The sequence below is a fragment of the Furipterus horrens genome, unplaced genomic scaffold, assembly GCF_987537825.1.
Source record: "Furipterus horrens unplaced genomic scaffold, mFurHor1.1.pri manual_scaffold_17, whole genome shotgun sequence".
Taxonomy (NCBI): domain Eukaryota; kingdom Metazoa; phylum Chordata; class Mammalia; order Chiroptera; family Furipteridae; genus Furipterus; species Furipterus horrens.
The window spans coordinates 82,183,143-82,199,243 of record NW_028327187.1 but is presented as its reverse complement, the minus strand read 5'-3'; the positions used below and the strand labels follow the sequence as shown (position 1 = coordinate 82,199,243).

At 43.6% G+C, this 16,101-nt stretch overlaps 1 protein-coding gene across 2 annotated transcripts; it reads left to right on the top strand.

Moving 5' to 3' along the window:
• The first annotated feature begins 579 nt into the window (after positions 1-579).
• Positions 580-1,119, top strand: LOC149991435 (transcription factor BTF3-like). 2 transcript variants are annotated; one of them, XM_090264638.1, is made up of 2 exons: positions 586-970; positions 1,028-1,119. In XM_090264638.1, exons 1-2 carry the CDS (start codon positions 586-588, stop codon positions 1,072-1,074), a joined length of 432 nt encoding a protein of 143 aa, XP_090120764.1. In that variant the 3' UTR covers positions 1,075-1,119. The 2 variants fall into 2 exon arrangements, with proteins under 2 accessions (XP_090120765.1, XP_090120764.1); XM_090264639.1 differs by having other exon boundaries at positions 580-1,119.
• The last annotated feature ends 14,982 nt before the right edge of the window (positions 1,120-16,101 follow it).

Below are 16,101 nucleotides of genomic sequence, written 5' to 3'. Positions count from 1 at the left end.
TCATTCACTGTAGTCCAGGGCCGTTTTGCCTCTGGTGTGGGGGTTGGTCGGGTTGGAAGTGTCTGAAGACTATCATAACTGGACAGTAAGCGGTGCAACAGGCACCTGGTATGCAGAGGTCAGGGATGCTCTCAATCTCTTCAATGCACAGGAGAGCCCCTGACAACACAGGATTCTCTGACCCAAAATGCCCATAGTGTCAAGTCTGATGATCCTTGCACTCTCCAGAGGATTTAGATGATTCAGAATAGTTTACAACAAAATTTAAATGATAATCCTATCAGTGATTGATACTATTGTGAAGTTTGTTGTGTGTAAATGTTAATTTTTCTATGACAGTTTTATGCTTTATGAACAGCAGAAGTGTTTTTTGAAATGAATGAATTCATTTTAAAAAGTCATTCTTTTCCAAGCTATAAATATTTTATATATGAAATGCTTAAGAAATTGTATAATTTAAGAATTGTAGCTCTAGCTGCCATCTTGCAACCCCATGTGTGTGCGCTTATTTTCAGCTGGTCTGCCAAAGACCCCCCTGAGCACCAACCCTAGTCCCCTGCGTGGCCCTGTTTTCTCTCCAACAAGATGAAAGAAACTATCATGAACCAAGAGAAACTTGCCAACCTGCTGGCACAAGTGCGCATTGGTGGGAAAGGCACTGCTCGTAGGAAGAAGGTAGTGGTTCACAAAACAGCTACAGCAGGTGATAAAAAACTTCAGTTCTCTTTAAAAAAATTAGGGGTAAACAACATCTCTGGCATTGAAGAGGTAACTATGTTCACAAACCAAAGATCAATGATCCACTTTAACAACCTGAAAGTTCAGGCATCTCTGGCAGTGAACACGTTCACCATTACAGGCCATGCTGGGACAAAGCAGCTGACAGAAATGCTACCCAGCATCTTAAATCAGCTTGGTGAAGACAGTCTGACCAGTTTAAGGAAACTAGCTGAAGCTCTGCCCAAACAATCTATGGATGGAAAAGCACCACTTGCTACAGGAGAGGATGATGATGATGAAGTTCCAGATCTTGTAGAGAATTTTGATGAGGCTTCCAAGAATGAAGCAAACTGAATTGAGTCAACTTCTGAAGAAGATAAACTTGAAGAAGTTACTGGGAGCTACTGTTTTATATTATGACTGCTTTTTCAAATTTTGTTTATGGATCTGATAAAATCTAGATCTCTAATATTTTTAAGCCTTCACTCCTTGGATACTGCAGCTCTTTTCAGTTTTTGCTTATACACAAATCATTCTTTGCAGCAAATTAAGCTGAAGAAGCCTGGGAATAAAGTTTGAAATCAAGATTAATAAAGTTCTTTGCCTAGTAAAAAAAAAAATTGTAATTGTACCTCATTTACCTCAAGGAATATCCCAGAAAAATAATACATCATCTATGAATTTCCAGGTTTCTAATCAAAACATGAATTTTTAAATATGTATGTATTTGGTTGAAATACAGAAAAATTGGGACATTATCGTGCAATGTATCTGATATAAAGAGCAATGTGCTTGACAAACCAGGTCACAGTTATCTCATTACCATTCCAGTGACTGGTTTGGGAATGGACATTTCCATTCAGTTAATAAGATCTAAATGTAAGTTACATTGGGGTCTTGAGAGAAGGGTTTCTCAGTTTAGAAAAAATAAGAGACAGAGACACATTTATTTACATAAAATAACTTAAAGAATGTGTATACCACAAACCTTTAAAGATGAGCACAGATTAGGTGGATCTTACACTCACTCCCAGGACCAAATTGGAAATACAACTAAATTAAAGAATAATCACCCTGAAGAGCCAACTAAAGACTAGCTGAAGAGGAGCTTTATAATCAAGGATTTACAGAAGAAGCCACATTGAGACTGCACCTGCATAGCAGCTTGCATGTGGTTGTTGACATTGAGCCTCACAGTCAGCAAGCCTGAGAGTTGATACAACACTCCAACCAGCCAACATCAATCAAGACTCAGTTATAACAGGAGAGCCCACATAGCCCACACAAGGCACATTCCCAGAACACACATCTCAGGAAATCAAAGAAACTGAACCACTGGCTCCTACAGGACACCTAATAAATAAGACTACCCCATGAACCCTGGGAGTCATAGCAGATCTATCTAATCCATAGAAACATACAAAAAGAGGCACCCAAAATAGGACACAAAGAAACAGGCCCCAAATGAAAGAACAGGATGAATCTCCAGAAATACAGCTAAATTAAACAAGTCAAGCAATTTATCACTTGGAGTTCGAAGTAAGGGTCATAAGGATGCTCAAAGAACTTAAAACTACAACAGGATGAAAAAATACATAAAACCATGGAAAGGAACCTGTTGGAAATGAAAAATACCATACCTGACACCAAGAATACACTAGAAGGAATAAAAAGTAAGTTGGTTAAAGCAGAGGATGAAATTGATTTGGAAGACTAGGTAGAAAAAAACCCAGCCAATTAGAACAGAAAAATGAAAAAGAATTAAAATGAATGAGAGGTTGTTTAAGGGAAATTTGGGACAACATGAAGTGCAACAACATCCCCATCATATGGGTACCAGAGGAGAATAGAGAGAGCAAGGAATTCAGAATCTAGCACAAGACATAATGACTGAAAACTATACTAGCTTGGTCAAGGAAAAAGACTCAAAAGTCCAGGAAGTGCAGAGAGTCCCAAACAAGATGAACCCAAAGAGGTCCACACCCAGACATATCATAATTAAAATGGCAAAGTTTAAAGACAAAATGAATTTTAAGAGCAACAAGAGAAAAGCAGATAACTACCTGAAAGGGAGCGCCCATAAGATTGTCAGCTGATATCTCAAAAGAAATATTTGAAGCCTGAAGTGATTGGCATGTTATATTGAAAGTGAAGAAAAGCAATTACCTACAACCAAGACTACTTTGCCCAGCAGGGCTATCATTTAAAATTGAGAGAAGGGGTGGGAAGGGTGCGGGGAAGCAATAGGGAAAAAAGTGGGACAACTGTAATAGAAAAACAAACAAACAAACAAACAAACAAACAAAGAGCTTCCCTGAAAAGAAAAAGCTAAAGGAGTTTGTTACCATCAAACAAGTATTATAAGCTATGTTAAAGGGCCTGCTTGAAGAAGAAGAAAGAGAAGAAGAAAGCAACAATGACAAAAATAAACAAACAAAAAACCCAACCCCAAAGGAACAGAATAAAAAGAATAAAATGACAATAAATATATACCTATCAGTAATCACTTTCAATATAAATGGCTTAAATGTTCCAATCAAAAGACATATGGTATATATAAGGAAGTGAAACCCATATATATGATGTCTGAAAGAGACACGCCTCAGAATGAAAGAGGCACACAGACTAAAAATAAAGGGATGGAAAAAAATATTCCATTCAAAACCAAAAACAAACAAACAAAAAAACCTGGAGTAGTGTAGCACAGGAGTTCAACTCTAGGCAGGTTTACTTTGGATTCAGTGAGACAGAAAAACAACAGTGGAGCTTTGGAGACGTAATTCATATCAGTTTAATCTTGCTACAGCAGACAAGAACAAGAACAACAGGATCTGACTTTTGTCTCATGGCAGTGGGTGAGGAGGACATTGGATTTAAGAGAGCCAAGATCATCTGCACTGCCTGAGCAACAGGGTCTCATATATATATATGAAGTTAACAAGGGTGGCACACAGCCAACTAGAACTGTGATAGTGTAACAGTTATGTACTAAGAAATTCTCTTAGATAAGGGTGAGCTAGAAAAATGAAATGTGTGGAGGCAAAACCCTGGCTACGGTCACAGGACACTCCACCCCTCCGGGATTCTCGCCTCACAAACTATGTGACATGATTCTTCCTCATGGAGTCTTGTGTGAGAACACTAGTGGACTGCAGTCAAATCCCACAGCAATAATACAAGCTGCAACAACAGGAGAAAATACCAACTATAATGCATAGAGCTGTGATTAAGACTGTATGCCATCCAGAGGCAAGGGAGGCCTACTAGGCCCCCAGTGGGTCATGGGTGAGTTTGGTTATGCACACTAATTCTGTGACTCTTGTAAAGCAATGGATATATTGTGTTGGGCATCAGGGATATACACACAGAACTCAGTACGGAGCAAAGTGCATACCCCTCCCTGCACAGTAGTTAGCATATGTAGTGCCATTATATTTTGCAGTACCACATTGCATAGCTGTCCAACCTCCTCACTGAGAAGGGACAGGGCACGATGAGTCTCATTAAAGGCCCATGCTATGTGTTTGACTAAGGTGGTTACCTCTGCCTCTGTGCCTATGCTTGCACCTTGGCGACAGAGTATGGTTAATGAACAGAACCACTAAGCAGTTCTTTTTACCTGGTACCTAACCGTAAATATTTCCCAGTTAGTAGGCTCTTCCTTCAGGGTAGATAAAATGTGACCTGGAACATATGGTCACCCCCATGTGCAACATCTTGTCTAATTATAGGGCAAATAGGGCCATCCATGCATCCCGTACACCCATAGCATCCCCCAAGGAACTGGGAATGCCCCTATGCAGGTAGTGCCATATCTTCCCCAGTGATCCACACTGGAGACAACTTGGGTTTTGTGGCACAGGGGTGTGGGCAACCACCCAACTGCCATGGGGATGTCGGGTGTGGTTCTATTTTGGCATTCTAGACAGAAGGTAGCAGGGTATGCTAACTCCAGTGTCACTGCTGTGAACCAGCCTAGCCCATCCCAGAGTGAGTACCGTAGCAGGGGCCTGGGATGATTCACTTGTCTGCATACCAAGTCCTAAACTTCAGTCCATGTGTCATTCCATGAGGATGTGTGGTCAGCATCAGTCAATGGCACAGCCACTGCCATGCAGAGTTGTTGGCAGGTTGCACTCTCCACAGTAAGCCAGTGGCAATGCTGCTTGGCACCTCTGTGCAGACCCAACATGCTGAGGCATTCATCACATCAGTGAAGGTGTATGCCCAGTCCATGTATACATTGCTATAGACCAACCCTAAGGGCGATAAAAACATGTTTTAGTGGTACTAACAAAGGTAGGTCCTGCCCGTCTGCTAGGACACATGCTAAAGAGGAATCTTGAGATAACAGAGTAGCAGGTACAGGGTCTCTCCCCAGTTTTGTATACGTCACCTTACTCCCCTCCCCAGGGGAGTCACTCTTGGGTCAATATGTAAGGCAATTGGGAGGGGGTCATGCATTGGACATAATGAAAGAACAAAACTGCCCTGCAGGATGCTCATGGCCTCTGCACCCTTTGGGTATACCACCATGACCCGAGGAGGCTATGTGACTATTACCCAAGGTATACACATCAGGTTGGCTTGAATACCTTGGCCCCGTGGGGCCACTAATATTAACCATCATGGCGAAACCCCCAAGGCCAGATCCATTGCACTGTGTCACCTGGATTCAAGGCTGTCGGCACAGGCAAGAGAATGTTATTCTGCCTTCCAAAACCAGGCTTCAACATAACATCTTTGGTGTGTACTTGCAAATGTATGAGGGTCATGGCTAGTTGGAGCAAAGAGTCAATAAGGGAGAGCACTCCTTTCCGTGATTGCTCATTGAGGATGTGTAACACAGTCCATAACCACGAGGCCCACCTATTCATAGAGCCTGTCTCAGCCTTAAGTCCCTTTTTTAACAGACTGTTATACCTTTCAGTGATGGCGGCCCCCTGTGGATTATATGGGATATGAAACTTCCATTGGATGCCCACATCCTTTATCCAGGCCTGTAACTCTTTTCCAGTAAAATGAATTCCTTAGTCACTCTCTATAATTGGGGTGGCCATAGGTGGCAAATGATTTTCTAAGTGTTTCCTGGTGGTCTGCTGATCAGTGTACCTGGCAGAAAATGCTACCAACAAAACTGTTGCGGTATCCACACAGGTCAAAGTATATCAGAAACCATCCAAAATTGGTTAGAGACCAATGTAATCCAGTTGCCATCTTACCAGTGGCAATAGACCCCGGGCTATGTGACCTCCTTCTTATGGAACCTGCCGTAGTTGGCGCTTGGAGTGGACCACACAATTTTGGCATGCCTGTACCACTGCATCAGAGGTTAGAGGCAATCCCCATTGTTTCACCACCATCCACATAGTGCGCTGATCTGCGAAAAGGAGTTGTCTGTGGAGCCAGGTGGCTACATCTGAATCTGGAGCTTCTAGCCACTGTACCCGAGCAAGTATATCTGCTTCATCATTTCCAGGTGAGGCCAATGGGGCATGTCCAGAACATGGTCCAGGGTTACCTGTTTCTGCTGCCCTAATGTCCATAGGTCTTGCCACATGGTTTGGTTCCACAAGGGCTTATGAACCACAATCCATCCAGATTCTAGCCATGTGGGCAACCAGAGAGTCAAAACACGATACACAGTCCAGCTGTCAGTGCAGATGACAAGAAGGGAGGGCTCAATGGTAATGAGCACCCACATAGCTTGTAACCCCATCCACTGACTACTTTGTCTTGTTCCATGTTCCGTCCATGTGGTTTCTGTCTTAGAATGGAAGGCCAAGGCTTTTTATGTGGCGGGCTGCCCCTGTCTTGATGCATCTGTGTGCCACGCATCCTTTGGTAACAGGGGCCAGCGTTCTTTATAGGAGCTCACAAGGGCAGTCAGGTCAGGCATTGGTCCTTCAATCTTCTGTGGCCCAATGGCATTTTACAGGTCCCAGGACTTGTTGCAGCTCCTCATTTAGAGGGCTCAAGGACAGGGTACTTTGCTGTTGTAAATATGCACCCCACTTTGCTAGTGTGGTCATTTGTGCGACTCCGCTTTTTGGCTTTTGCATCCAGTCGTGCACCCAGCCTACTATTGGATAGGTTGTGGTCACCTTTATGGGTGCAATGCCTGTAATAGGCTCTGTAGCTACTAAGGCATGATAGGTGGCAGCTAGCTGCTTTTCGATTAGGGAGTAATGAACCACCACTCCCTTCCAAAGTTGTGACCAAAACCCGATGGGTTGTCAGACCTGTTCTTGCCATTGCCATACACCCCAACCATACCCTTCTGGAGTAACATGGACATCCAACTTGCAGGGTTGTGTTGGGTCCAAAACACTCAAGGCCTGTACTGTTTTTATGGCCTATTTAACTGCAGCAAAAGCCATTTCATGCTCATGTTCCCAGTCCCTCCTGACTCCTTTCCATACCAAGTGGCACAAAGGCTTCAGCATTTGTGCCAGATGTGAAATAAAGACCCTCCAATAGCCCAACACACCTAAGAATTCCTGTAACTGCTTGACCATTGTGGGGGTTAGAAATGCCTGTACTTTATCAATTACTGCCTCTGGCACTACCTTTGTCTTACCCAACCAGACAACCCTCAAGAACTTGACAGATAAACCAGGTCCTTGTATCATGTTGGCGTTTACTGCCCATCCTCACCGCTGCAAATGCTTTAGCAATGCAGGTGCAGCAGTTTCTAAATCTGTAATAAGAGTCAGAAGTCATGATATCATCAATGTAATGATACAGTTTCACTGTCTAGGGCTTTGGCCACATTGCTAAATCCTGTGCCACAAGCCCATGGCAGTGTTGGGCTATGCAGATATCCCTGTGGCAATACTGTGAAGGTTAATTGGAGGCCTTCCCAGGTAAAGGCAAATTGATCTTGGCACTCAGCTGCTATGTCTATGGAGAAAAAAGCATTAGCCAAATCAAGAACATAATGATAGGTTTCCAGTTCATAGCTTAATTTATCTATTACATCAGCTACTGAGGGCATGGCAGCATGTGATGGCAGCATTACCTTATTTAATTCCCGGTAATCTACTGTCATTCTCCACTTGTCATCTGTTTTTTTCACAGGCCACACAGGGGAGTTATAAGGACTATGTGCTGGACAAATTATTTGGACCTTTTCCAGTTCCTTAATAGTTGACCGCCAGGGAGGCAGTATTGCTTAATATTGGTCATTCACCATGGCTCTGGCAAAACCAGTGGGAAATGTTTGGCCCCTAACAACAGCCTTCACAACCTGAACACGAAGGCAGAATTCCCGGGCAGTAGTAGTGAACCAAAACCCTTGTAACACATCAATTCCCAAGATGCACTCAGGTATTGGGGAGACATAGACCACATATTCCTTGGGTGGCAGACTCCCTATCCCCAAGGTAAGGGACACCTGCTTCACCCATATGGCAATACCACCATGCCCTTCTATGATGGCTCCCATGCTAGGGAAGTTATCGGAGTTTTCATGCAAAAGGGAGCATTCTGCTCTGGTGTCCACTAAGGCCAGTACCTGTTGTACATTTTGGGGGAACCAATAGATAGCAAGCTCTACATGTGGCCTCCAGTCCCCACCTGGCCAGAGTAGGCAGGTCCCATGGCCTTCTCAGTCAAATCAGAAAGCCCAATCCCCATCATCAGGTGGGTCCTCAGCCTTGCTGGGCAACTTCTGCAAGTAATCTTGCAATAGATTCACAGCCTGCACTTGGGGTGCAAATCGCTGCTCATTGCCTGCTCTGGGGCTCCCTCACTTCTTTTGTAGTGGGTGGAACTATTGCTCTGGTTTCAACTGTTTCCACAGCTCAAAGAGCACCTTGTTAGCCTTTCCATCTAAATTTTCCTTATCTTCTCCTGCCTCCAGGACATCAACCCACATCTGGGTCCTAGTGACCTTAACGGGTCCCTTTGTTCCCTTTATAGGCCCTACTCCCTGCACTCCCTTCCTGTTGTGGACAGCTTCTTCCTCCCCTAGGTCAGCTATGATTCTGGCCACCACATTGATAGTGTGTCCTACATAAGGGGCAAGAATAGCTACCAAGTGTCCAAATAACTGCAGGGGCACAGGTTGTAGGACCAAATCTCTTATTCCCACTGTGAAAACTTCTTTGTCCCAAGGGCCATGAGTACTCAAATTATAAATAGCATTCCTTATCCCCAGTTTTCGCAATATCCGCTGTAATTCAGTATACGACTGCCACCCACTGGTCGTAGATGGCAAATCTCCTGGGCTGGGACACATAATGCAAGCAGCTGACAGGATCCAATCTAATAGGGAATGATTACCTGGAGTCTGGTGTGCATTTTGGAGCTGCTGTCTCAGCGCTGGATACGTGGTAACAGATGCAAAGCTTACCCACCTCCTGGCCAGAGAGCAAAATGCCACCCACCACTAAATCCCATAACCTTAGCAACCAAGGTGCTAAGGATTCCAGTGCCTTTTGCCAGAATCAGCTTCCCAGATCCACCAGCTCCGCCTTCAAATATAGGAACATTGTGGAGTATTCTGTGGCTTGATGAGGGGGCTGGCGTTGGTGTATGGCCATTGGGGAATGCCCAGTCTTAATCTTCTGTGTTACCACCAGTTGTGCCTGAAGCAGGGGTGGGGTCTGGCCCTCATCATCCTTGTCCTCTGAGGAGTCTATGACCTGCATGTCTGATCCCTTAATGCAGTGGTTCTCAACCTTCCTAATGCCACAACCCTTTAATACAGTTCCTTATGTTGTGGTGACCCCCAATCATAAAATTATTTTCATTGCCACTTCATAACTGTAATTTTGCTACTGTTATGAATCGTAATGTAAATATCTGATATGCAGGATGTATTTTCATTGTTCCAAATTGAACATAATTAAAGCATAGTGATTAACCACAAAAACAATATGTAATTATATATGTGTTTTCCAATGGTCTCAGGCAACCCCTGTGAAAGGGTCATTCGACCCCCAAAGGGGTCTCGACCCACAGTTTGAGAACCGCTGCCCTAGAGGCTGCCTGCAGTTCCCTGCCATCTGGCCGGCGCCTTCCGATGCTCTCTCATGCTTCAAATCTCTCTCAGCAAGGGCCTAGGCCCTTGTATGTGTCACCTGATTAGGTCTGGTCCACCCCATATAACCTCTATCTTTCACAGCACCATTATTGATGGTAGTCACAAAAAGGACACAATCTGCACGTCTCTCAACAGCAGAATGAATGAATACTGTGTGGTACATGGTATTCATATCGTAGAATACTATACAGACTTGAGAAGGGCATATGTCCCTACATGCAACAACAATGTGTGCAGATACCAGTATTACAATATTGCACACAAGAGGCTAGGCATAAAACAAGGTATGTGACTGATGATTCTGTCTGCATAAATATGGAAAATGGTGAGGGATTCCTTATGGTATCAGAGTTCAGAACAGTGGCTAAGTCTCAGTTATAATGACTATGTAAGGGCATAATATAGGTCTCTGGGGCACCAATAATGTTCTCTAACTTGGTCTTTGTGGTGCTCACGTGCATGAATTCACTTCATGAAATGTCCTCCAGTTGCTGTCATTTATGGCTTGTGTTTTCTTTGTATGTCATACATTCATAAAACAAAATCTAACAAAAATACAGGGAAAATCAAGTATAAAATGGAAGAAGAATTGATAGAGTCACACTTCTGACTCAAAAGCCCTTATCATACATCTAAAACCACAGACTGTAATGTAAAAACCAGTTATTTTTCCAGACTCATTTGCCATAAAGCATGACCTGACATGATACTAGGCTCTGCTTAGTCTTTATTTATCCTTCTTGTCATTTATATTTATGTTTTGCTGCAGAAATATTGCTTTATTAGAATCAGCAGTGCCATTCTAGACCCTGCTGTGGCTCTTACGTAAAGTATGGTATATGAACTCTGAAACACTTGTCCCAAGACTTCCAGATGAGGGACTGTAGATGGGTAGTAGTAAAGGCTTTTAACACAGTTCCCTCAGCTGAAGACAGATCAAGTTGACAAGGACTAAGAAAGATCACAGCAGGTTTATCACTGAGCATGGAATCTTTTGCGTTGTCTTTTAGCATTTCAAAATAGATGATTAAAATACTAAAATATTTCTCACTGATGTTGCTGATGAAAAAGGGGTTCTTTGATGCAGCACACAAAAGGCATTCTGGGAACCTGCATATGGTAGGATATGGTAAGATTTATTGAAGGAGTTGGAGCAAACACAAAGGACTGTCTCACGTTTAGCTCCACTGTCTCATCTCCATCTGACCCACCGTGAAAAAAGTTCAGCCTTATCTTCAGCAGGCCCAGAAATAGGTTCAGTGTTCAGACATTCTGTTCTATTGGTTCAGTCCTTGGCTCTGTCCTCATCTGGCAAGCTTAGTCTGTGTTTCTGACTGTGTCCTGGATGGCCCTGGCCCAGGCACACCCTGCCTGCCACAGGCCCCAGGAGGCTGCTAGGACCACATGGCTGCTTTGGAGAAAGAAAGCACGAGCAAACAGAGCAAGCACATTTTACCAAGCGATAGGGAGCAAGCAAAAGGGAGCCCCTTTGTTAGCCTCTTTATGTTATCTAGGGCTGAAAAAACTAGGTGCTCTTTCAAATGAATCAATCAATTTTCCAATCCTTCACAGACCTTCCTAGGATCCTTCTCATTACAAATCCATCCCTAGGTCTTCCAGGTTTCTTTATCCCTTATACAATGGGATCCTTTTCCCAGGCATGGCAAACAGCCCTTTATGGTTGTCATCTTAGTTCTTACTGCTCGTGCCTCATAGAAGAAGCACCTCCCTCTGCACCTGTGCAGAGCAGAGGAATTTCTCCTTTCTTCTTTTATAGCCTTCCTGTTACTCTATGGGTAACGTACCATGTACTTTGGGGAGATTGGAAAGCTGGTATTTTCTTCCTAAACAGGGAGATGTTAATCCCCATGTGGGGGAATGCTTCCCCTGGAGTGCCAATGAATGCTGCAGCTTCCTTACAAAGCAGACTAATTATCTGATACAGTCCCAAAATGTATTATGCTTTTTCACATCTGATTCCCTTTGCTCTTTCTCTTATATTTAGTTACCTATGTTAAAAATATTACACCACACTCTCATGACTAGAAAAAATACCAGGATGTGTAGATTTTCTATATCCTGTGGAACTTTAGACATTCAAACATCATGGATAAAAAAAATTTATGCTTTTAAGTGAGATAGATTTGTATTTCTATGTCTGTGTGTGTGTGGCGGGGAAGGGGTATATGTAAGTTTGTGGGCTTATGTTCATATATTATCTTTTCCAATTTAGGACTTTAGGCTATCTTCATGAAATAAATTTAGAATAAGTCTTTGTTTCTAGCTGCTATGTCAGTTTAGCAAATCTTACGAATTTTGACTTCTGAAAACAAGTGAATGATCAATTCATCTCTCCTACAATTACCTCAGTGAATTTGATTCCCAAACTAGTTGAAAGAAATATATGTCATTTTCTCATAAAGCTATGACTCTTAGAAATGTGTGTTCTAAGATGGGCAGAGCAGTATATGGGAAAGAATACAGGTGCTGGTATGACACAGACTTGGGTGACTGTCCCAGAAGCACCACTTACTTAGCGTATGACTTCAGCCAGGTATTTACTCTCTTTTAGTGTTAGCTTCTTCATTCCTTAATTGAGAACATGGTGCCCTCTCTATCACTGTTTCCCCAAGGCTTTGCAGAGAGCCATTCTCACATTATTCCTCAGGCAATTAGTGTGCAAACCTGCTGTGGTAATGAGTAATCCATGGATATTAATTAACAAATGGTGACAACTGACAACAAGTGGGAGATAATTACTGTTTAAGACTTGTGTACGTTTGGGGTGGTGTTTACCTTCTTGAAATCATACTTAAAATTTCCTTGAATTTTTTATGTAAAATTTCTATAGACTGTTTCTATATAAAATGTACCATCTATTATTTAATTTTCAAATCATATATATATCATAATAAAGGTTAAGTAGTGTGAGAAATGCTCACAATAAAAACACCAGGATGCAGGACTTAAGCAGTAGCTGAGGCAGTTGTTTATTCGCAGATCTGTAGCTTTAGGCACAGCTAAATCAAAGGTGCGCACCGACACACGGAGCAGGCTGCTTTTATCCTAACACGAGTAAACCCCCCCCTTTTCCTCACTTCCCTTCCTTCTCCTTCTCTGTTTTTCCATGCTGGATACTCCAGAGTTACAATCTAACCCGATTACCTAAATTAACTGAGGGTGATAATTAACTCAGGGTGATCTGGTTATAGGTCTGTCTCCAGCTCTCCTTTGAAATTTTTCTAACTTGTTTGCTGGGCTGTCTAGCTACATTTTCCCATTTCCCTGTGTTTGGTGATGAATACAGTAGTCCCTCTCTATATCACAGTTCACTTATCATGGCCTCACTGTATCACGGGATTTTAAAAAATATTATATTTAATTATTTATCACGGATTTTTCACTATATCACTTGATTTTGCGGTACTGTATATGTATGTTGTTAAAGTTATGTAGGTTTAAGAGTGTAGAATATGTTTAACAACCTAAGCAGTGTTTATAAAAGTGTAGAAAAGGTTAATAAGGGACTGGGAATCGTTTATAAGTGTGTGGGAAAGGTTTATAAAGCCTTAAAATATATGTAAATACTAAAATAAATGTAAGGCTCCTACTTCGCGGATTTTCACCTATCACGGGGGGAGGGTCTAGAATGTAATACCCGCGATAAGTGAGGGAATACTGTATACTATAAATTAATCAACCCACCCTCAACCTAACCACAAACCCCCACCCAGACAAGCACCTCCCTCTTGCTCCATGAAACAACTACTTTCAATTTTTATCTCCTTCCCTTGCACTGGAAAAAACTGAATCAATCTATTGCTTCCACTTGGCAGCCAAACCACCCAATAAAATCTTGAGAAAGGGTAGAATCCAGAGTGTCAAAACTGCCGTCTGCATTCCTGGATCAGATTCCTCTGCAGCCACCAACTGGTAAGAACCTTTAAATGGTAAATAAGAGAAATTGCTAGATGTGAGTGTGGACTGGCAGGAGAGTGAGAATCTCTTTCCTCTACTGTCAGAACATGGAAGTAGTTAGAATGCACAACTGGACTTCTGCTATATGCTCATCAACTTAGCCGCTCCCAAAGGATATGTTGGACTGAACCCGTTCCCAAGGGAAATGGTAATGGACTCAGCCCAATATGTTAACTAACCTGGTGTGTGTGTGTGTGTTTGTGTGTGTGTAAGGAGCAATGAGATGTAATTGACCTACTGAATATGTCGATAAGCAAACTCACCCTTACCAAAATGTGTGGTTGACAAGTATTAAAAAAGTGCCTACAGAAGTGTGGGTGGGACTCCTACAGGCCCACGAGGAGGACTGGGAGTCCCCATTCCCCATTCCCCGTTCTCCCTGCTCCTACAGGCCCCTGAGTTGGTCTGGGAGCTGATTCTCCCCTCCTTCCCCCTTACCGCCTTTTCCCTCAATAAACCCACTGCCTGATCCAACAGTGTCTCCAGGTGATTTCTCAGAGCAAGGCTACCCTGACATTTTGGTGCTGAAACCCAGGAGGGGCTCCGAGAGCGGTCACTGGCAGCTTGCGGGCAGGGGAGCAGTGGGCTGCAGCAGCACATCCCAGGCTTTCCCCCTGATCCACCTGTTGGAACCCTCTCGCCCCCTCCTCCCACACCTTGCTCAGAGATCTGCCCATCTGATGACCTCCACCTCCGGACCCTTGGCCCTGGCCTGCCCTCCATCCACACCGGACACCAACTAGTCAAGTTTCCTCTCATTGGGTGAGTCTCTCATCAGGTTGACCATCTCGTTTCTGAGCCTACTGTGGCTCTGTTACAGAACCCCAGGGCTGCTCCAATTGAAACAGAACCCACGGGCTCTTTAGTTAGGGGCCCGACTGCCCACCACAAAATTACAACTCTCAATACCAGAGTTTAGTGAAAAGAAAAAGAATTGTTTATTTAATAATTATATAGATCTAATTATTTGCGGATTTTTTGCTGTTAAGTCTTATGTTTTTTAAAACACCCATAAACACATATCTTTGCCTCCCCCTACCAAACCAGGCTAGTTTTAGAAAAGTTAGAGGTACCGTTTCCCTACTTTCTAAACACTGTTCAGCTTTACCAGTAGCTGCCAATCATTCAATTCTGATTGGGGAGACTTCATCTGTGTTATGGTGTCTACCAGCTTTTAATCCAGAACCTCGTGGATTCTCAGCCTCCTTGTAAACTGCATGGTTAGTTCTTTGTAATCCACATGGAGATCCTTCCTTTTCAAAGCAGCAAGATATGTCCCTTCCTTAAAACTGCATCATTAGTTCTCATTAAATTTGCATGCTTCCCCCCGCCGCCACCCCACCCCCCCACCCCCCGTTAAAATGTCTGCCGCTTATTTTTAAATCCCTGACTGCGTCCTGTGATGCAGTGGGCATGGCACCCAGTTCTGACCATTCACAGAACTTCACGCAGGCTCCATGTGCTTCTTCTATACTATCCCCTGGTCCAAGACCCCTCCCATCTACCTGAGGCTTTGGATGCATTAAAGCCATTTTGCATAAGAAAGACACTAGCCACCAGCCTCAGGCATGTGAAGGCATCCTGATAGCTGCCTCATTCTCCCCATCCCTCAGCCACAAGCTCTGGGGTTTTTTTTTTGGACACCCCTGTTTCTGTAACAGCTCTGCTAAAAAATCCTAGGCCTAGGTCGGTCTTCCCTGGGGCCTTACACCTCATTGGACTTCCACTGGTGGTTGCAGATGCCCACCGTGTTGGCAACTTCGTTTGGGGCCTTTGTGCCTCAGAGCCTTTGTGCTGGGTTGAACTTCCAGAGGTGGCTGGGGACGCCCTCCCCCTGGACAGTTCGCTTGGGGACTTTGTGCCTCGCAGAAGCAGCGGCTTAAGTGGGGTCACCCCTTGTTAGAAACAAGGACATAGTGACTCCCAAACCAGTAAAAAGTAATTAGTAACAAAGGGCAAATGTAATTAGAGGATCTCTGAGAAGGGAGCTGACAGCACTGGCATATCTACAAACCACAGAAGGGGCAATTAGATAACCGTGTTAGATTGTAACTCCGGAGTAACCAGTAATGGAGAAACGGGGAAGAAGGAGAGGGGAGGGGGAGCTAATCGCTCTCACTTTAGGGCAAAGAAGATAATCACTTTAGGGTGGCAATTTCAGAGTGGGGAAGCTAAGACTATAAAACCAGTTTCCTTTGTCTACTTGGCGCGCACATTTTCCTGGCTGTGTGGGTGCACCCGGCTCTGCAGACTTGTGAATAAAGGCCTCATTTTACTGCTCAAGTCCTGTGTCCCAGTTTTTATTGTGAGCGTTTCTCACACCCTTAACCCTCCTGAGTCATTTAGTCTCAGGA